Source organism: Euprymna scolopes, chromosome 10 (genome assembly GCF_053919585.1).
Source record: "Euprymna scolopes isolate OS-2025 chromosome 10, ASM5391958v1, whole genome shotgun sequence".
In the NCBI taxonomy this organism is placed as follows: domain Eukaryota; kingdom Metazoa; phylum Mollusca; class Cephalopoda; order Sepiida; family Sepiolidae; genus Euprymna; species Euprymna scolopes.
Window position 1 is genome coordinate 68993042 of NC_136491.1, and position 23278 is coordinate 69016319.

Genomic DNA, 23278 nt, shown 5'->3' on the forward strand with positions numbered 1-23278 from the left:
GTAAATAAATGTCAACTTTTATAACTGCTACATCACCCCTGATTAGGCAGAAAACCCGACACACCAAAAAAATCTTTAGGAATTCAAGACAGTCGTGGTGGTTGCACAGAGCGCAGAATCTAAAGAAAATGATGGTGAAATGAGTTCATCAAGCATTCGAAATCCCTTGTAAGGTTTTATAATTGCAAAAGATTAGAACATATTGTTAGATATTGCCCTCAGGTTCAGGGAAACGAATGAATATGAGCATTTGTGACAGTACCTGTCCCTTTTGAACAAGGATCCAATAACAACTGTTACTATTAATCTAAGTTTCTGTGGATGGTGTGATAGTGGCAGCTCTCGTCGATACTGGATGCACAAGTTCACAAGTAGTAGTGAGAATGGCATTCTGAAAATGATTGGTGGAAGAGAGGTAAAACGTAAATGAATGCGATTATCAATGAGATCACTATTGTTGTTGGATTGGATGTGATTGATAAGCTGTAACCGTTAAAACAGTGGAACAAAGTTGGAGATGGATGGACAATACGCAAAATATATCTTATTATATTATTATTATTATATTTCGCTTATTTCTGACAACAAACCTAAATAAAAAAATTAATCGAAAAAGTCTAGATTTTATATACATTAGCCTGAAATCTTTTATCTTTCATAAATTAGAATTTTTAGCCTAAATTTTTCAAAATAACTGCCATTTTTATTGCTGTCATTAAAGTTACATTTTAGATACTTTAAAAAGTAAATTGGAATTTTATTTCAGAACAGAAAATACAATTTAGAAACCAATAATCAATTGTATTTAAAATTTAGGCAAAAATCAAGTGGAATGGGTGAGATATTTCAACAGCCCCTATGATATAATTGAACCACTATATTAGCAGAAGTAATTTTGGGTTGGAACAATCTCAGGTAAAAGAGAAAAAAAACTTTTCTTTAATTGGTGCAGCATTTTTTTTTTTTTACAATAGCTAACAAAACAAAAACAAAAATGGATGAAAAATAGATATTAACAAATAAATGTTACCAAAGGCAAAATAAGTTATACTTCCACCTACCTGGATAAGTTTTTTGTATTTTAACTTATTTTAAAATGTTTAGTTTAGGCACGACCAAAATGGAAGGAGGGAGTAAGCATTTTTTGATGGAGTCTCTCTTTAAAAATCTACTATAAACCAAGTAATTATCCAATCAATACGAAATTTTCGCAGATTATTAAGTGAAGAACAAACTTTATAATGGTGTATTTGTTTTTTTATATAATCGATATTTATATATTTTTTGCCTACAAACCCCCCTTTTTTTTATTTGTGAGTACAAATATGCTTAAAATAATTAGCCGAAAATGAACAAAAGATATTGTATTGTGCAGAGGATGAGGATTGTAGATAAAACAAACAAAAAAAAGCAACTGTGCATATTTTAAGATTTTAAGGTTGAAAATCCGAATTTTAATGTGTTTCATTTTCATCTTTTGTGTTTTGAATTGTAAAATTCGTTGAATATGTTAATAATTATCTTTCAGATTAGCAAAAAAATATTATATATTTTCATTATTTTTACAAAAAACACTACTTTTAAATCTTTGAAATATAAATGAATAATTTTATTTTAGTGAGCCCAATATTACCAATATGCTATTATATAGGAAATGTTTTGAAGAATTGATACCAAAAAAAGGAAAAATCAATAAATAACTACGTATTTTGCTAAAAATAGGATAATTTCTTTTGGCAATTTGTTGTTATGTGATATTTTTTCATTTACAAAAGACCATATGGCCTAAAAGCAGTCGGTCTATATTTACCTCCGCCTTTTACAAAATTACGTCCAAGTGTGCTGCTACGCGATGCCACAATTTTGGTTGCCCAAACTGTGCTGACTCAATCTGTTAAGTCCAAAGTAGCTGAGCAGTGGCTTGGTTCCCACCAGTTTTGGCAAATAGCAAACAGAATCCTGAACAGAAGCGTGTGCTCCATCCCAACTATTATCAATGGACCTGAGGTAATCTTGTCAGCATCAGACAAAGCCAAACTCTTTGTCAAGAACTTTGCAGCTAATTCTACCCTTTGCGACCAAGGCCGCCAACCCCCAATATTTGCTCCTGTACCAGAAAACACGCTATGTGATATACGTATATCTGTATGTGATGTTGCCAAGCTAATCAAAAACCTTGATTCCAGTAAAGCAACTGGCCTTGACGGTATTCCAATTATAGTACTCAAAAAACTTCAACCTGAACTAGCGCCCATACTTACAAAACTGTTTAAACGTTGTCTTAAGGAGAATAGTTTCCCATCTCCCTGGAAAATTTCATCAGTATGCCCTGTATTTAAGAATTCAGGTGATCGCTCATTCCCCTCTCAGTACAGGCCAATAAGTCTCCTGTGCGTCATGAGTAAGTTGTTAGAATCTGTGTTAAATACAGAAGTAATCAACCATCTCAACAAAAATAACCCTCTTAGTGACACTCAATATGGTTTCCGTTCTGCTAGATCTACAGCAGATGTGCTTATAGTTATATCTCATAGGATTAGCAAATCTCTCGATGGAGGCTACCTTTCTAGGGCAATTGCTCTTGACATATCTAAGGCCTTTGATAGGGTATGGCATAAAGGTTTACTTCATAAGATCTCTAGCTATGGTATAGCTGGAAATGTCTTCTCAATTATTAAATCATTTCTTTCTGATAGGTTCATAAGAGCAGTAGTTGAGGGGCAAAAATCAGAAGCTCACAGTATTAATGCCGGTGTCTCTCAGGGGTCCATCCTGCACCCAACTCTTTTCCTGATCTACATTAATGATCTTCCAAATCACATCCTTACATCATTTGTAGATATTTATGCTGACGACACTACCATTTATGGTAGCACATCTAAGACAGTAAACGACCAAGTTCTCTCCAATTCTCTCTCCTCTGATCTTGAGCACGTAGTACAATGGGGAAAGGAGTGGCTGGTTACTTTTAATGCATCTAAAACCAAGCTTCTCTCTTTACATCATCAACATTCTGATCCACATCTGGCATCAATTGAAATGAATGGCTCTCGTCTTCAGGAGGCCTCAAGTTTTGACAAGCTTCTGGGCTTGACCTTTACTCCTGATCTTAAATGGAACACGTACATCAAATCTGTTGCCAAGGCCGCTGGAAAAATGGTGGGATCTTTCTATCAATCCGGTAAATATCTCACTGCTGATGCTATTCTCTATCTATATAAGAGCCAGGTACGTCCAAGGATGGAATATTGTTGCCACATCTGGGCAGGAGCTGCTAGAAAGGACTTGTCCTGCCTTGATAGAGTTCAAAATAGACTTCGTAGCCTCGTAGGAGATGTCCTTTTCTCTTCCTTGCAACCTCTATCTCACAGAAGAGATGTTGCGAGTTTGTCTCTGATGTATCGTTATTTTCATGGAAGGTGTTCAACTGAGCTTCAATCTATGGTCCCCCCTCGCCAAACTTTCACAAGAAACACTCGTCTAGCTGTACACACTATCAATAATTTTCCCCACTCTTTATCTGTGCCTAAACCTAAACGTAGATTCCATGAACAAAGCTTCTTTCTTAGAACTGCACACCTGTGGAATTGTCTTCCGTTTTCCTGCTTGCCGGCTGACTACAATATGGTTGTGTTCAAGTTTAACGTAAATAAGTTCTTGATGAACCGTTCTATATAAGTTATCAAATTTACCAAATTTTCATTACTAATGATTACTATATTGTCCAATGTCTACTGTACACTCTTTAACCCTTATCCTTGAGTGGCCTCTTGGCCTTGATAAGTGGTGATGCCTATATAAAAAAAAAAAAAAAAAAAGACTCCTGTTTCCTTGCTGTGCTGTTATAATTTCATATGGTTTATGGAAAAAAAACAGTTTCATGTGGTTTATGGAACAAGTATATGGTTCACAGGTTACAAATGGGAAAATGATTGTAATCATGAAATAAAAAATGCATTCAATTTTGGAAAATAAAAGAATTTATGGTTAATGTAAAAAATAAATATAAAAAAAAGGCAGTTTTAGTTTATTGCAGTTTTAGTTTATTACAGTTTTAGTTTTTAGGTATTTTTACTAGGAAAAATTTAAAGCTTAATAGAAATTAGTGTGAAGGAAAAATATAAAGCAAAAATAACAATATTGAAGCCATAAATAGCGTTTGGAATTATAACTGAATTCAATTATTAAAAAAGAGTATTTGCATGTTTGGTTACATTAAAAAAATATTATAAGGGTAGGAGTGACCACAAATGAAGAAGGGGGAGTTATGTCATCCATCATTGTCAATGAAGACCACAGACATCACTGGTTTTGGGGCTCAGATCAGAGTGTACTATCTGTTCTGATGCTGATAACTATCCTTTCCTCGTTCAGTGAAGGAGAAATCTTTATATATATATATATATATATATATATATATATATATATATATCGTTTATGAAAAAATTAAACCCTTATTCTTTACTTAATCATCAAAACAAACGTCAGGACTAAATGAATTTATTTTATCTTGTAAAGCCTACCGTAATTTCTTTAAAAGTACAGTAGAACCCCAGGATATGGTGGCTCTAGGATACGGTTTTTTCAAGTTATGATATAGAATACGATTTTTTCTGGCCCCTGGTTATAGTATTTGCTCTGTCTTACGGTGTTATTTATAATGTTATTTGATTAAAACTTGTGTATTATATACTGTACTGTATTTCTTAATGCCGTATCCTGGGGTACTACTGTAACGTTAAATTTTGGATTTTTTAATTTCGCCACGTGATATCTATATACTGAAATAAAAGATCAAATTAAGGAGTGGATGTAGTTTGCTTGAAGCATTGTATAGTATGTAGGTAAATGGGATGTGTAGAAGGCGGTACAATGCAGAGGTAACGGAAAGACACAAGCTGAAGCAGGTGAGAAAGTTTTATTAATACAACTTACAAATACATGTGTACATATTCATTATCCATAACTGTTGAAATGTATCCTGTCTTAATTTTGCCAATTTTTGTGTATTATATATATTTTATTTATTTATCTTTGTTCTCTTATTGCAGTCTTACTAAAAATTGAAACTCCTTAACATTACCTATCATGTCTTATTACTCGTGTTTTAAACTTGTTTTGTTAAATACGTCTGGTATTATCCTAAACTAGCCTTTAAATAAGATGCGCCCAATCTAAAAACATAAGCTGACCTCACAAGTTGCATTATTGAAACGTAATTATAAGTTTAATCTCGAAGGTTCTACCGCGAAGTACCAAAAGCTAAAAAAAAAATAAATAAAATAAATAAATAAATAAAATAATGGAAAAAAAAAAAACTTCCACGGATTAATGTGGGAGGGGAGACTATCTTCAAATTCTATTCTAAACTTGGAATGGGCAAAGGACTTAAAGTAGATATAAATAAGTCCCTCTTACCATTTTTTTTTTGATGGAGAGTAGATAATGCAGTGAATGTCTTATCGGCAGCTCCAGTAACTCTCACTTCTCCTTTTTTGTCCCTCAGTCCTCATTGATGTTTCTGACAAAGGGTGAAGTAAAAGCTGCTTCCCAGGTTGGTAGTACTTCGTGAACAGTAATCTGAGATGTCGGAAATTTTCTGTCTCTATGTCTATCCTTGCGGCCATGTCACTAGTAAGGGTGCTTGACGTAAACGTTTTCATCTGGGCTGACGTTAACCGCCTGATAGTCAGGGACCCGAACCTTGGAATAACCACTAAGGAGGTTGTCCTATCAGCAGGTGCAAAGTACTGGGGCTGCTGTATTGCCATTTGGTGAATGGATTCTGGACCATGCAGTAGTCTCTGGTGGGGCATCTCGATGCCATACTAGTGGGTAATTGTTACGGCTTTACCTTATCATGTGTTACAAAAAAAAAAAAAAAATTTTCCTGTCTTTCCTTTCTTACTTTCCCTCTCTGTTCTGCTCTAACCAAGTACGCTGACCTGTTCCACAAACCCCAAAATCCTCAACATGAAATATCTCAAAAAAGAAAACACAAATAAACCTAGAACCCCATCCTCCTACGTAGACCCCTACTACCATATCTCCTTCTCCAACATCAGGGGTCTACGTTCTAACCTTCCAGAGGTTGAAACTCAATTACAGGAGACGAAACCTGACATATTCTTTCTAAGCAAAACTGGAATAGGGCCGACCACCTCCCTAGATGAGTTCATAACTAAAGGATACTCTAACCTAACATCTAAATCTGACCCCCAAGATCGCCACGGGCATGGAATATGTGCCTACATTAAAGATGGCTTTCCATGTGGCAGGGATATCTCCAGAGAAGACCCTAATGTACCTTATATTTGCTTCCGGGTTGCACTTGCTTACACCATCGCATTTATATTTGCCCTCTATCGCCCCCACAACAGTGGAGTTACTGTCTTTAAGAGTATATCAGAAAAAACTGACCACATCCTATCTGCTCATCCCTCGGCTAACATTCACATTTGCGGTGACTTCAATGTCCATAATGTGGAATAGCTGACCCACTCAAATAAGACTGATGAGGAGGGGAGGTTCTGTCATGATTTTGCCATTGCCTATGACTTCACTCAGATTGTCCGTGAGCCCACCCGTGTGCTCGATAGTACCGGTCAGTTCGCAAGCCTCCTAGACTTTTTTCTATCCACTTCCCCTGAGTTATGTTCATGTTCTGTTCTATCTCCTCTGGGATCCTCTGACCACTGCGTCATATCAGTTAAGATAAAAATGAAATATAATAAATCTACAGACGTACCTCTCCACCGTACTGTATACCAATACTCTATGGCGGACTGGGATAGCTTCCGTACATTCATATCTGATCTCCCTCTCCATTCCATGTTTAAAAAGGATGTGTCCTCTATAGTATCAGATCTGACCAAATGGTTACTTGTAGGCATAAGCCAATTCATATCATCAAAAAAATTCCAACAAAAACCTAACAGCCAGCCATGGTTCTCCCCAGAATGTGCTGCTGCCATCGCACACAGAAATCACTTTTTCCATAGCTACCAACATAATAGATGCACTGAAACTAAAACTGCTTTCAGAACTGCCAGCAACCATTGTAAAAGAGTAATAAAAAATGCAAGAGAGCTAGATGCTCAGTCTGTTAAATCCAAAGTAACTGAGCAGCGGCTTGGTTCCCACCAGTTCTGGCAAATAGCAAATAGGATCTTGAACAGAAACGTACTCTCTATCCCAACCATTATCAATGGATCAGAGGTCATCTCGACAGCATCCGACAAGACCAAACTATTTGCCAAAAACTTTGCAGCAAATTCTACCCTGTGTGACGAAGGCCATCAACTCCCCATATTCCCTCCTATAACAGACAACACGCTATGCAACATACAAATATCTGTGCGTGAGGTCGCCAAGCTAATCAAGAACCTTGACTCCAGTAAAGCAACTGGTCCCGACGGTATTCCAATTATAGTGTTAAAAAAATTACAACCAGAACTTGCCCCCATACTTTCCAAATTGTTTAAGCGTTGCCTTAAGGAGAAGTGTTTTCCAACACCCTGGAAAACCTCATCAGTATGCCCTGTATTTAAGAATTCAGGTGATAAGTCATCCCCCTCTCAGTACAGACCAATAAGTCTCTTGTGTGTCATGAGTAAGCTGCTGGAATCCACAATAAATAGAGAAGTAGTCAACCACCTCAGCAGAAATAACCTTCTTAGCGACACGCAATATGGTTTCACTCTGCTAGATCTACAGCAGATGTGCTAACAGTTATATCTCATACAATTAGTGAATCTCTCGACAAAGGCTTCATTTCTAGGGCAATTGCTCTCGACATATCAAAGGCCTTTGATAAGGTTTGGCATAAAGGCCTACTACACAAGATTTCCAGCTACGGTATAACTGGAAATGTTTTCTCTATCATTAAGTCATTTCTCTCAGATAGGCTCATAAGAGTAGTTGTTGATGGGCAGAAATCAGAGGCCCACAGTATTAATGCTGGAGTCCCTCAGGGGTCCATACTGGGCCCAACTCTCTTCCTGATCTACATCAATGATCTCCCAAAACACATACTAAAATCTTTCGTTGACATCTATGCTGATGACATGACCATCTATGGCAACACATCAAAGGCCGTAAATGATGGTGTTCTCTCTGATTCTCTCTCCTCTGATCTTGAGCGCATGGTACAGTGAGGAAAGCGGTGGCTGGTTACCTTTAATGCATCTAAGACCAAGCTCCTATCTCTACATCATAAATGCTCTGATTCCCATCTGGCATCAATTGAAATGGATGGCTCTTGTCTAAGGGAGGCCCCAGGATTTGATACGCTCCTGGGTTTGACCTTTACACCTGATTTTAAATGGAACACATACATCAAGTCTGTGGCCAAGGTCGCTGGGAAAATGGTGGGATCTTTCTACCGCTCCAGAAAATATCTCACTAATGATGCAATTCTCTATCTATATAAGAGCCAAGTACGTCCAAAGATGGAGTACTGCTGCCACATCTGGGCGGGGGCTGCAAAAAACAGCCTATCCTGCCTTGACGGAGTACAAAATAGACTCTGTGGCTTGGTGGGGGATGCCCTTTTCTCTACCCTACAACCTCTTTCCCACAGAAGAGACGTAGCGAGCCTGTCATTGTTCTATCGTTATTTCCATGGCAGTTGCTCGTCTGAGCTCCATTCTCTGGTCCCCCCTCACCAATCTTTCTCAAAAAACACCCGACTAGCTGAAACCACCGTCAATAATTTTCCCCACTCCCTATCTGTACCTAAATCAAAACGTAGATAACATGAACAAAGCTTCTTTCTTAGAACTGCACGCCTTTGGAACTCTGTTTCGCTTGCCTGTTTCCCTCCCGACTTCAACCTGGATGTCTTCAAGTCCAACACAAACAAATTCCTGATGAACCGCCCCCCCCTTAAGTAATGACACCTTACCAATTCTCCAATACTATTGCTAATGCTACACTATCCCTTTGATTACTGTACACACAATAACCCTTATCCCTGAGTGGCCATTGGGTCTTGATAAGTGGTTAACTCCATGTAAAAAAAAAAAAAAAAAATATTTAAATGTGTTATCTATCTATCAAGACAAAAATCGCGGTGAATGGTATTTTTTGGAAATTTTCAAATTTTATTAAAAATAGTACAAAAAGTTTTATATTATTCTGCTTTTCATATGATAAAATTCAGGCTTTTATCTTTCTGGAAAAAAAAAGAAAGTTGCTCTAGAATAATGGATTTTAATCGATTTCCATTCGTTAAAAAAAAAAAAAAAATGTTTTTTTTTTTTTGCCGCCATTTTTTCGCCGTGCCTAGTTTAGTTACTTTGAAATAAAAGTAATGTCAAGTCTTTTGTTTAATTTTCGATTTTTTATTGATTATTGAGGATCCAAAAACTTTAACGAAACCGCCATTTTTTTTTCGTTTTAACTCTTTCGTTTTAAAGTTAAAAAAAAACGCTTTGAAATAAGGTAAAGCACAAAAACTTATCTTATTGTCTCTAGTAACATTTGTTTGTTGTATATTTATTTTTTTTTCACCCTTTTTTTGTTTTGTTGACTATTGTAAAAAAATATCTAAGGGTGCTTCTACAGAATTTGAACCGAACTAATTCGATTTTTACCGAAATAAACTTAAAACTTGGGGTAAGGTTAGTTTAAGGTTAAGTTAGGTTTTTAAAAAAGTTTGGTTCAATTGTGTAGAAGAACCAAAAATAACAAAACAAACAAAAATAGTTTAAATCGTGGAATATTTACTGTTTACTTAAAATCGCTTCTTTCTCTGATGCTAATGCCGTTTTATCTTTAGGGGTTGATTCTTTGAAAACAATGGTCTTCTTATCTTTTGTTGGAGGAGACATCCTGACTTTTCGTCATTCCTGCACATCCACGAAAACATCACATTTTTAAAAATTTTTGTTTGTTTTTTTTTTTTTTCATATTGTTTTATGTGGTCGTCATGACAATCTGCACTTATGGCGTATTTTCGAATTCACACTATAACAAATAAATTAAATTATTTTTTTTTAATTTGATTCTTATCTTAAAAATTCTTTTAAATTATTTTAGAATAAAAATAAATATTAATAAATCTTAAATATTAAAAAAGAAGATCTAAAAATTTTCAAAAATGGTTTTATTTTACGTTAAATCCAATTAATTTAGAATAATGCATATCGATGATATACAATTATTGCAACGTTAAAATGAATTTATATAATTAAATATCCTTTTTTTATCAACGTTATGCTGATTGTTGTTGCAGTTAAAGCACAACCGAATACTAAACAGTGTCTGATAATATCACGATAAGAATATTTACAAGTATGGCGGAAAAATTGGAAGGAGAGGAAGAGGATGACGACGAATTGCAATTTGATTCTTTGAATTTTAATGCGCTGAGAGCTCTAACATTGGGTAACGTACCTGTACCATGTCCCAATGTGAAACCACTCGACAATATTGCGCAGTATGTTTCGTTGGTCAGCGGCAAAAAGAAAAAGAAAGAAGAGGGAGAAACATCAAAGACAGTTGTGCCGCGTGGTCCGGTCCCAGCACCACGACCGAAAGATGCACCTCCACCGCCGCCGCCAAGAGTCAAAGTTCGCTCACGACATCAAAGGAATTTCCTTTTACGAATGGAAGGTAAGCATATATGTAATTCGATTGTTTATAATTCAGTGGGGTTGTATGTATGCACTAAATTATCTAGGCACCGCCAAAAATGGCCGCAAAATCAAGTTGTTGTTGTTTTTTAAAACTAAATTACATTTATTAAAATCCATTATTTCTGAGTAACTTTTTTTTTCCAGAAAGAGAAAGATAAAACCCTGAATTTTATCATATAGAAAACAGAATAATGTAAAACTTTTTCTACTATTTTTAATTCAATTTTAAATGTTAAATTTTCCCAAAAAGTTAACAATTGTTATTTTTTGTCTTGCACAAAAAACGTACTTAAATATTTAAAAAAAAAGGGTTTTTGAAATAATTTATTTATTCATTTATTGTCTAACTAAGATTTAGGATGATTTTCTAAGAGAATATGCAAAAATATTATAATATAAGTACCTGAATTTCAAATAATTCCACTTATTCATATATGTAACCAGATATTTCGCGTCGCCGAAGAGTTCAGATCGACTCTGTTTACGTTTTCTTTCGATGAGACGAAAACTATGGAAGACTAAACAGGCCCAAAAAATTGTTTTTTAATATTTATACGAAAAAAGCCATTTTAAAATCTTTGATAAATAAATTAGCAATTTTTTTTTAGCGAGCCGAATAATGCATGACCATTATTAAACAGGGCATGCTTTGAAGAATCGATACCAACAAAAAAATTCGATAAATTTTGTGCCCTTTGTGTTAAAAATAGCATCATTTTTTTCGATCCCGTTTGAAAACGTTTGCCGCCTTTCGACTACGGTGGACCAAACGCGCTGAAATAATTTTTTTTTTTATTCTGCTTTAAATTGCCCCCCCCCCCCATTTTGGGGAGCCTGGCCCCCACACACATACACATTAAAAACCAGACTCATACAAATGGTCACCCATCTGGTACTGGCCAGCCTCAGCTTAATAATACATTGAAATTTTCGTCACTGAAAAATAAGTTTTTTGGGCCTGTTTGGTCTTCCATAGTTTGCTTCTTATCAAACGCAAACGTAAACAGTGTCGATCTCGACTCTAGATCGACGCGAAATAACTGGTTACATATATGAATAAGTGGAATTATTTGAAATCCAGATACTTATATTATAATATTTTTGCATATTCTCTTAGAAAATCATCCTAAATCTTAGTTAGACAATAAATAAATAAATTAATTATTTCAAAAACCTTTTTTTTTTTTTAAATATTTATGTACGTTTTTTGTGCAAGACAAAAAATAACAATTGTTAACTTTTTGGGAAAATTTAACATTTAAAATTGAATTAAAAATAGTAGAAAAAGTTTTACATTATTCTGTTTTCTATATGATAAAATTCAGGGTTTTATCTTTCTGGAAAAAAAAAGTTACTCAGAAATAATGGATTTTAATAAATGTAATTTAGTTTTAAAAAACAACAACAACTTGATTTTGCGGCCATTTTTGGCGGTGCCTAGATAATTACCTGATTTTTGGTAGATTTTTAAAAAGACGGTCCGTCAAAAAGTACTGACCTGCCTCCCCCAGTTTTGGCGGTTGTTCTAGGCTAGTAGGGATCTCCAATGCATGACACATGTGATCCTAAGTTTTGTACCATTTGAAAGAAGAAGCTTCAAACTAATATTTGTGGTATTTTTACGACCTAACCCAGCATAGAAATCAAAATTTACTTGCGGGGGGGGGGGGATTATGTTTTAGCAACCTATAACGATAATATCAAACGTAGAAAGAAGGATATATATATATAAGGTGAAAAGCTATAGCAAACATATATATGAATATTTTAACCATAGTTCCTGATTTCAAAAGGCGAAAAATTAAAAGATACATCTGCCTTACTTTTAATGCTAGGTTTATTTATGGTTTCTTTTAAATTTAATAAAAACCCTTCAAAATTTGCTGACGAGGAGACCTTGCTTATTAAAAAACTATATGTAATAATTGTTGTCCTTGACTTGATGTCTACCACAATAAAAAGCACTGTTTTCCGAAACGATCGTACAGATAATTGATTTTGTTGTTGTTCCTTCTTATGAAACGGATTAATTTAATTATAATTTGATTTTTAAATTTTAAATTATCAATCACATTACTTATATATATATATATATATATATATATATATATATATATAATAAACATTTAGCATTTTAGAGTGAGAATTACTTTCCTATGAAAATTGAACGTAAAATGAGCACCCACTTCTTGGCCATGTAGCAGCAAACGAGATATGTAATCATTAGCATTTTTTCAAGTTTATTGACAGAAAGAGGAAAAATGGGGGGGGGGGGTCATGAGTTCCAAACATTTTTAAAAATACCTAGTAACACTTCAAAACGGGGAGTGGGGTAGATTTGCTTTGAAAAGGTCTCACTTAATCAATTAATTATTATTTCCTGGATATTTTAAAGGCTGTTAACACACATACACAAAAAAAACTATGGTGGATCCGTACAAATGCACACTTCCTCCATTTATATATATATATTTATTCTTTTCATTTTTTTCCAATTTTTTTTTTGTTTTTTTCTTTCCGCGGTACAGTGTACAAGTACCGTGTACCGCCGGTACTTGTACAGTTTAATCAAGACATTGAAAATGAAAATATCGAAAAAAGATCATATCGTACTAATCCGTTTTGAACTAAAGATCTCCGAAAAAAAATTCACCTAATTTGATCGATTAGTTTTTTTGTTTACATCGGAAAAACACGTTTTTATGAGAGCGCATTGAAGTCGGCCATTATGGAATTTATTGAACTCGCCACGGGGAGATAATTCCAGTTAAAGCGCTGACACTCCTGGCCTAAAATTCTAGGACACTGCAATACAGCTGATATTTAAAAATTACCAAATGTAGTTGAAGGCATGAAAATAATACCTTCAGATGATCTCCCAAATTGTGATGTGTGTGCGCAGGGGAAAATGACAAAAGATATAAGCCGAACGCCAGACAAAAAAGCTACGAAAATTCTCTCACTTGTGCATTGTGACTTAGCAGGTCCGATCAGCCCAATCGGGAGAAATAATCTAAGGATGTTTTGAACTTTATTGATGATTTTTCCGGTTTAATTATGGTTTATTTTCTAAAAAACAAATCCAACCCTATCCTCGCCACTAAGAAATATTTAGCTAATGTTGCCCCGTACGGTTCAGTAAAATGTATTCGCTCAGACAATGGGACTGAATTTACTAGTAAAGACTTTGAACTTCTATTAATTAACCACCGTATTAAACACGAGAAATCGGCGCCATATTCCCTCTTCCAAAATGGCACCGCTGAAAGGGCATGGCGAACCGTTTTTGAGATGACAAGATGCCTACTTATTGAATCAAAATTAGTGCATAGTTTATGTACATACGCTTTAATGGCAGCAGCATATATCAGAAATAGATTGTTCAGTAAGAGGCTAGGAAAAACGCCGTATGAAGCGTTTTGCGGTGTAAAACCTAAAATGAACAGAATGCATCTATTTGGTTCTGATTGTTTTGCATTTATAGAAAACACCAGTAAACTAAATGCTAAAAGCGAAAAAGGTACTTTCGTAGGTTACGAGAAAAATAGCCCGGCATACTTAATCTACTTCGCAACTCAAAATGCCATAAAAAGGGTTAGATGTGTAAAATTCAACGATACATTAAATTTAAAAAATGGCGATCCAGTGGATGAAAAACATGAAATATTACCTAGCATCTTAATCGATCACAATGAAAATATTAATAACGACGACAAGACAATTACAGTACTTCTGACGAAAATATTAACAAGACACGTCGATACCCAATAAGGGAGCGAAAAAGGCCAGACTTCTTACAAATTGAAAAGATACAAAATTACACCATGGATTACTGTTATTCGTTGAACAGCGCACCGGAAAGTTAGAATGAGGCGATTAATTCAGAAAATCACCAAGAATGGGAACAAGCTATGGTATCCGAATTGAAAGCTTTATCTGAAAATAAAACATACGAAATAGTGGCAAAAACCAACAGATAAAAATATTTTTTTCACGCTGGGTTTTTTCCCAAAAAAATCGTAGCTTCTGGCAGTGAAACTTTTAAAGCAAGATTTGTGGCAAAAGGTTTCTCACAAATTTCTGGAGTGGAATATTTTGCAACATTTTCACCAACGACAAATTTAACGAAAATTAGAATTTTATTACAACTTGCCATGCAGTACAATTTAAAAATACATCAAATGGATGTAAAAAATGCTTATTTAAATGATCCAATTGACTGTGAAATCTACATTTACCCTCCAGAGGGATTTAAAATGAAAAATAAAAATTGGGTATGGAAATTAAATAAATCGTTATATGGACTAAAACAAAGTGCACACAATTGGAATTTAACATTCCATAATTATTTAATAGAACAGGAATTCAAACAATGTCCTGTAGACGCGTGCATGTATACCAAAAATGTAGATAATAAATTGTTGATTTTGGTTTTTTGGGTTGACAATATATTACTCGGCATCTTTGTTCAACACAATATCTCAGAACTTAACAGAAATGTTTGTAAAACAGGCACAAGTTTTATCTAGGAGCAAGAAACAAGTGGCAGATGCATCAACCCAGATGTAAAAAGAATACTCCATGCATGGGTGAACCATAGCCTAGTAGAGATACAGGATACTCTCAGGTGTGAGTAACCTTTTAGCACAGTAGAGAGAGCCCACCTTCCTCGCAGCAGCCTTGGCAATTAGCTCAATGAATTTGTGTTGTATTAGGAGTCCCAGCTTAAATGCTATCTAGGTAGTTTTTAGAAATAAAGAAAATAAGAATGTTTATTTTCTCATTAGCTTAGAAATAAAGAAAATAAGAATGTTTATTTTCTCATTAAATAGTTTAGCAGGGTTAGTTTTGACAGCTGTCAAACTCAGTCACCTTGAGTGGCCCAGATGGAGTGCACCGGAAATTGGAAGGTGACACTGAATTCTGGGTAACTTCCGGTGATGACGAGACGGTTGAGAGAGGGTCTAGGCGGCAGATTAAGCGGACGGGAATTTGGGTGCCTCCCGAAAACAACCAGGATCCGAGATGTAGAATTTGCCTTGAATAAAGATTGAAATTTCAAGTCCATCTTGTTTGTTCATCAATGAATCTGTCTGCAGTGACCCGACTCCCAGCAAGATGGAGAACCAGCGAAGGAGAGAATATCATCGCTGACCAAGGCAAATTCAGGTATGTTCGCATTGCATTTGTTGGCATATACACGTCATCGGAAACATCCCTAGGCAAGGCAAAAAGACATTAGAAGAATCACACACACACCCACATAAAAAGAATATTGATAAGAACACACCCACACACATATATATAAGGATCTTTAGGCATAATACGCAAAGACACACACTAATGAATGTACTTCTAACAGATCCCTTCTAATATAACCAATATGCAACATTTGTTCCAATTCATGTTGTCTGTGAATGTTAACCATAGGAGTTTGAGGGAAGTACTTTCAAGCTGTGTATGACAATCAGTGGTTGAGAAGGTTTCTTGTAATTATTAAACAAAATAGGTTTAGCCTTGGCAGCATTGATTGTTCTTTTTACTTGCCTCTCGACGAGGGCAGAGTTAAACAAAAGGTCGGTTTTTAATGTGGGAAAAATTCAGCGCCCCAAAAATGGGCACTCTGGCTAGGAACAAAAATAAGAATTGCCTCAATCTAGAAGGATTTCTCCTCCACTGATCGAGGTCAGAAAAGGTGGAGTGTAGTATCAGAACAAATATTACACTTTGCTCCTAGCCAAAAAGAACAAAATCATATTGCTGCCCCATTCCACTGGAGGTCTTTCTCTTGAGTTTTATCCTTAGATATGTGTTCATTAGTTTTACCCTCGTATCTGCTATAGAGCATGGTGCAATCAGCAAATATCCCCATCTCAGAAAATTTTATCAAAGAGATCATTTGTGAATATCAAGAAATAATAAAGATCCAAAGATTGACTTCACACATACATTTATACCATGTTCAGATGTACGACCATCAAGAACTATTTGGATTCCTTCTTTTATCTAAGAAGGATTTGATTATGTTAAGTATACGTCCAGCAATACCATAGGATTTGATTTTCATGAGAAGACCATGTCAAACTCTGTCAAATACCTTGGATATGTCTAGGGCTACTGACCTAGCTTCTCCTACCTTATCCAGTGCTTAGTATATATGTTCAGAGATTACAGTTAGGATATCTGCAATAGAATGGGCTTGCTCAAATCCATACTATCTGTCAGATAAAAGTTTATGGTCTATGAGGTAGCCGGCTAGTGCTTGATTGACTAAGGACTCAAAGATTTTGGTGAAGAGAAGGAGGAAGCTAATGGGCCGATAATTGAGTGGGTCAGTTTTTTGTCAGAATTCTTGTAAACTGATACAACAGAAGCAATTTTCCAGCAGTCAAGAAAGCAAGATTCATAAAGGCATTTATTGGAGAGAATCAAAGCAACTTCAGCAGAGCATTTTTTTAATAGTAAAGCAAGGAGAAGATTGGGCCCACAAGCCTTTGAGGTGTCTAGATTTATTATGCCATCACAGACAATAGAAAGGGTAATTTTCAGATCATCGAATTTGGCTACTGTCCGCAAAGGAAAATTTGGTAAGGAGTGGCTTGCTGGGTTTAAAGTGAACTTGGCAGCATAACATTAGGCAAGCAGATTTGCCTTTTCAGTCACTGTGCAGACAACCTCAAGGTTATTGGATAATGGGGGAATTGTTGATTGTTCATTATTTATAACATTATTATAAATTTTCTAGAAATCACCAGTTCCTAATTTCTGCGACTCAATATATTTTCTGGTGACTTTGAAATACTTTCTCTTGGCTGCGGCTATTTCTCTCTTACAATTATTTCTAGCTTCAATAAACTTTTGCCTATTTGTATTGGACTTGTGTTGGATAAGTCTGTGGAATGTACAATAGCAGCTACACAATCAGACGTGAACCATTGTGGAGAGTGTGGTTTGATAAAATACTTCTGTGTGGGAACATGTGCTTCAATTGCTGCTTTGAACCATTCAGTAGTCTCATTTGCATACTGTTCCGCAGGAAGAGAAAAGATATTCCCCCAAGGAGCGTCTCTGTGATCCCTGATCGCTTCCCAGCCAGCCAGCCTTCTTATAGTATCTTGTCTCTTCAGCTTGGGATCAACCTACCATTATCACACGGTCAGCATTCCTGAGTGAGTTATGGGCATTTGTTACTGTTTTCTCAATAATATATAATTAGTTGAATTGCAACAAAAAAAAAAACAGAATTTAAAAAAAAAATTATTACTTTTTAAGATTTAAATAGAATAAAATTTCAATATTCCATGAGAGGAAGTTTTAAACATAGGTTTTCCAATTTAAAAAAAATATTTTGATATAATATAAAAAAATGACTATTGGCAATTTTAAAATAGCAAATTCAACTACAACTTAAAATTATTTTAATTGTTAAAAGATTTTTATTTGAATGCGGGTCAACTTTATTCTCGCACCTATTTTAAAAAAATGTATGGAGGCTTCTAATTAATAAAAATAATAAACAATAGCAAAAAAAATGTTGCTTCTCTTATTCAATTTACCATCTTGTGGCATTTGTAAAAATTATAAGCAATTATAAATTAGACACAAAATGATGACTAGGGCTGTGACAACAGCATATTCTTTTCATTGTTTTGACTCTTGAGTATATATCTGTTAATATCTTATATGTTTTTATATAGACGGATGTGGTTCTCAATTGATTAAGTGTGTCTGTGTTTGATATATACCCGAGAGTCAAAAGAATGTAAAGAATATTCTATTGTTACAGTCCTAATGATGACATCACTCATACTGCATAAGACAAGAATTTGGATATGCCTAATGTTAGTGTCCAAAAGTCTTTTTTAAGGAAATAATTGTAAATTTTCAAATTTATTTTTTTATCACCTAGAAAATACTATCGTTCACATGACATATAAGCATGATTAAATCCTGTTTCAATAACCAAGATTTAGAGTGAAATGGCTAAACAATTTGAACTACAGGGTGGAACAATAAAATTATCGCCATAGAAAAGACGATATGATTCCATTTCCGTTTGATGAAAACCAGTTTTCTTTTTTTTTTTTGGGTGCAGGTCATTTACTAGTTGGCCAGTTGTGTACAAATCCCAAGAGCGATAGGAGCCTTTTATCATGTCTGAAAGTGACAATGTTCAACGAGCAAGATCAGAGATGTGCCGCTGTACCACTCCTGCTCTCTACTGATTCAAGTTATAACAGGGCCATTGCCAGCACCCTCAACATGCATCACTGGATTACCACAAATAACAGGATGATGAAAACAAAGTTTCCAGCCACGGAAGGTCTTTAGTGTGGTTTTAAGTGAGGGCCACATCATGCCACCTCACATCTTCGAAGTCAGCTAGAAGGTTGACACCAAATGTACCTGGATATGCTGAAGAGTGTGGTGATCACCTGGTACAATCAGGTGGCTGTTGGCAAATCCTGAGTGTGACAGCAGGATTCTGCGATGGCCCACAAGTCTGAAGAGACCCAGGCTTAGCTTCAGAAGGAGTGCTACAATTTTGTGCCCTTTTCTCACTTTGCCCCCTCCTCCTCCAACCTGAACCCACTGAACTTTGCTTAGTCATACATCGAGAACATCACCCACACGACATCTCCCAACACCAAAGCCAGCCTGATCTCCGCCATCCGCCGGCACTTGTGAAAAAGGTGTGCTCCCTGTTCTGGCGGTAATTGAAGCTGAAGGTGGTTACATTGAATAGATATCAGCTCTACTACTTAATCAAGTTACCTGAATTGATTTTTTTTCAATGAGTTTTAAAATGAAGCTGTAGTGTTTTGGGGGTTGGGGGGGGGGGCAACAATGCTATCATTAGCAAAAAAAGAAAAAATATGAATATGAAAAAAATTAATCATACACATAAAACACAGAAATGAAAACTTTGAAAAATATAATTGCCATCTTTATAAAATGTCCAAGAATGATAACTCAAGTTTATAATTTTCCAGATAAAGAACAAGAAACTATTTTAAAAGATAAATTTAAAAAAAAAAAAAAAAGAAAGAACATAATTTGTTTATTTAGAATTACTTATTTTGAAAAACGAATATACAAAAAATGCAGAAAAATCGACACTTGGAGGACAATTATTTTATTTTCATTTTGTAAGAATTTCAAGGGAGACAATTTAAGTAGTTCTTTGAGTTTGTAATTTAAAATGATTATTTTGATTTATTACGAAATTTTAATTTTGTAAGCTTTCATGTTTTTATCTTTATCTTATATTTTCTTTAAAAAGTTTTGCATTTTCAAAAATTTTTTTTTTTTCTAAAGTTGTATATTTTATAAAAACAGTAGCTGTTGTAATTTATTTCGAAATTGTAATTATTTTATAATGGCTAAAATATTTCAGGTGCTTGTACAAAGAAAAGCAACAGATCAAACAAGGAAGATAAAAAAAATCAGTTCTGAATTTAATTAAACAAACTTTTATTTTTTTGTAAATATAAAAAGTAATTTAATTAAATAACAAACAATGTAAATGTGTGTAAATATTTTTCCAATTCTGGTGTCTCTAAATTTTGAGAGGAATTCTGGATTTAAAAAAAACTGCTAACTCTAATCGATTTGGACTTCTACAGGTCCTATTTTTGCATAACCACATGAAACCATTGTCTAGTTGTTTCCTTCATACGATTCTCATAGCACTCTGACAAGAACAAGTAATCTCACCAGCCAATAACTTTTGGGTTTTCAGAAAGTTAACCAGTTTGGCAGTGTCCATTGAAAATAAAATACATCTTTGAGGTTATTAACATTCATATTGCACTCCTCTGATAATGGAACTCTAAAATTGAAATTAATCTAAAATAGGCTTTCTAAAATAAGCAATTTGAGTTATGTCCCTTGTTTCTGAAATCTTTAAATCAAAATCGATTTGTTGCCTTACTTTGTACAAGCACCAAATTTTATTTAGTGGACCTGTATGTATTAACAGGATTTATTTTCTTTTGGTGTTTACAATGGTACTGGTTTTCTTAAGTTGAATAATAGACTTGCAAAATGAGATTTTTACTTGACCAAATCAAAACATAACTACTTTAGTTAAGAGCCCAATTCTGAGAGCATATAAATGGCTCTAAATTATGATCATGGTTGTGGCATTCACTCTGGGTCTGTTGAACTGGCTCTTTCTAACAAGCTCACCATGTTTTGAACACTGACTGACCAGGTACAGTGATCCAAGGTTGCTTCCATTCTGAGTGCCAAGCCATTCACATTTTCAGGGCCCAAACTCAGTTCAACATGCTGCTTGACTGTCTTGAGTCAGGATTTGAGTTGACCACTGCAACTTTTCTTCCAGTTTGGTGGTGGAGCTGGATCAATGACTTCACGAATGAAGTCACCTAGGTGTCATCGAAGAGCAAGGTTAAATTAACAAAGACATGTGGTAAAGAGAGTTTTTTTTTTTTTTAGGAAATGGATTTGCAGCAAGTGCGAAATATACTGTTGCGATGAAGACGGTGATGGTCAAATACCTCCAGTTTACGTAGGTCACTTGCCCACACAGGCCAATTCTTGCAACCATAAAAGATAATGGTGCAGACGAGGGCTTGCTAAATTCTGACTTTCATGTTCAGTCTTATTTCTTTTTGAGACCAGAGCTGTGATTGAAGCTGACAGAAGACAAAGCGAGCATTGCTGATGCAGTTGAGGATGTCTTCCTCCCCTGGGTCTTTTGTGATAATGATAGAAAAAAGATATTTGAACCGATTGACCTGTTCAAGGGTTTTCGTGTTAAGACTGACCGGTTGTTTTTCATTTGGAAGAAAACCTGCTATCATCAACTTTGCCTTATTGGTATTTATCTTCATGCCAATCTTTGAGGTGTAAGATTGCCTTGTCAATGACCGACTGAATGTCAGTGAAACTTTCACACAATATGACAATCTCATCAGCATAGTCGAGATCCGATATTTGTAGACCATGTTACACTATGAAAGTTGGCCTGGATGTTGGATGTGATCCAGTCGATGGTGTAATCAAAGAGGGTGACCGAGAGAATGCATCCTTGTTGGATGCCAGAATGAATGTCAAAGAGGCATGATTCCTCACCATCCGCAAGAACTTTAGTGTGAGTGGAAAAATAGGCTTTTGATTAAGTCGAGCAGGTTAACGGGCATGCCATTGGCATATATGATCTTCCAAAGAGCTCCATGATCAGTCAAATGCAGCAATGATGTCAATGAAGCAGACAATAATCTTTTGCTGGTAACTCCAATGATGGAGTTACCAGCAAATAATCCAATATTCTTCAGAAAGTAAAAATCTAGTCAGTATGGGTGAAATTCGCATTAGATTGGCATTGACTGTGTGTCTCTTTGTCTTTGATATCACTTCAACAGGATAGTAGCAAAGATTTTTACAATGATATCAATAAAGTTGATATCACAATAATTACTGCAACAGTGTTTATCATCTTTCTTGTAAAAGAGTAGCAGAATGGAATCGCTCCAGTCTTGAAGGAGTTTTTCGGTTTCCTCATCATAGGTGAAGATTTGGTGGAGGGTTGGGACCAATACTTCTGAAGAATGTTTGAAGATTTCAGATGAAAGGTCATGTTATCTTGCCACCACCCTTTTTTTTTTTTTCTTTTTTTTTTTTTTTTTTTTCAGTTTTTTGATGACGTCCAGGATTTCAATAGCAGTGTAGGAAGTGAGGGGAGGGGGCATAGTCATAAACTGCAGAAGGAACAATTGGGATCTGAGGGGTTAAACATCGAGGTGAATATTCGAAGTGCTTATCAAGATTTGTGATAGGCTCGCCTTGTTGATTGAGGATTACTTTGTTTCAGCTTTGTTAAATGGATGCCAAAATTCAATTATATCTAATATATAAGGTTTTGTCTCGTATAGGAATTTAAATGTTATATACACATATATTTGTTGATAGAAAAAGGAAAACTACACATAGACAAACATATCTTTAAAATAATCTTCAAAATTGAAGTTGAATTACTGTAAGATTCTCAACTAATTACACTTCCAATGGCAGTAGTGTATATCTACACCAATAAGGCTTTTTATAAGTTTACATTTTTCTTTTTTTTCTTTTTTTAGAGCATGATCAAAGCGGTCCATTGTCGATGCTAAGAAGAAGTGTTGCTGAACAGCTTTGTGTTAAAGTGTGGACTCGAAGTGGTGCCTATATCAGAGGTTTTTGTCAAGGTTATATTGTTGCTTATGACAAACATTTTAATATGGTTAGTTTGATTTTATTTAATTGCTCCGTTCTCCTGAATAAATTGATCATATAGAAAAATTCAAGGTAAAAAGTTTACTACTAGTGTTTCATCATTGAGTAAACCTGATGATCCTAAGTATTAAACTTTTGTTTAGTGAAATATATATATATATATATATATATATATATGTATATATATCAGCTCGACATAATTTTATATTTGTATTATTGAACACTTGTTTTGATATTTGTTTTTGCAGCTCTCTATTTGTTCATTTTATTTTTTAATGTGTTTTTTTTTTATTTCTAAAATCGTTTTTTGTAATATTGATTTGAAAATGTAAGTGTAGCTCAGCATTTAGATTATTCAATAAAGTTATATGGCACGGATTTCCTGTGTTTATTAATTT

General features: G+C 34.9%; 2 protein-coding genes across 3 annotated transcripts in view; one reads left to right on the plus strand and one right to left on the minus strand.

Annotated features, from left to right (window-relative positions):
* The window catches only part of LOC145286067 (coiled-coil domain-containing protein 166-like), a 35152-nt gene extending 25234 nt beyond the window's left edge, over nucleotides 1-9918 (minus strand). The window contains exon 1 of one of the 2 annotated variants that reach the window (XM_080134741.1): nucleotides 9730-9918. In XM_080134741.1, coding sequence (XP_079990867.1) covers nucleotides 9730-9833 — 104 coding nt within the window. In that variant the 5' untranslated portion in view covers nucleotides 9834-9918. Of the gene's footprint in view, nucleotides 1-262; nucleotides 406-9729 lie in introns of those variants that run through there. The other variant, XM_080134740.1, reaches the window with a different exon arrangement.
* The window catches only part of LOC145286070 (U7 snRNA-associated Sm-like protein LSm11), a 61281-nt gene that overhangs the window by 28750 nt on the left and 9253 nt on the right, over nucleotides 1-23278 (plus strand). The window contains exons 2-3 of the mRNA XM_080134742.1: nucleotides 10238-10617; nucleotides 22745-22887. Coding sequence (XP_079990868.1) covers nucleotides 10299-10617; nucleotides 22745-22887 — 462 coding nt within the window. The 5' untranslated portion in view covers nucleotides 10238-10298. The remainder of the gene's footprint in view (nucleotides 1-10237; nucleotides 10618-22744; nucleotides 22888-23278) is intronic.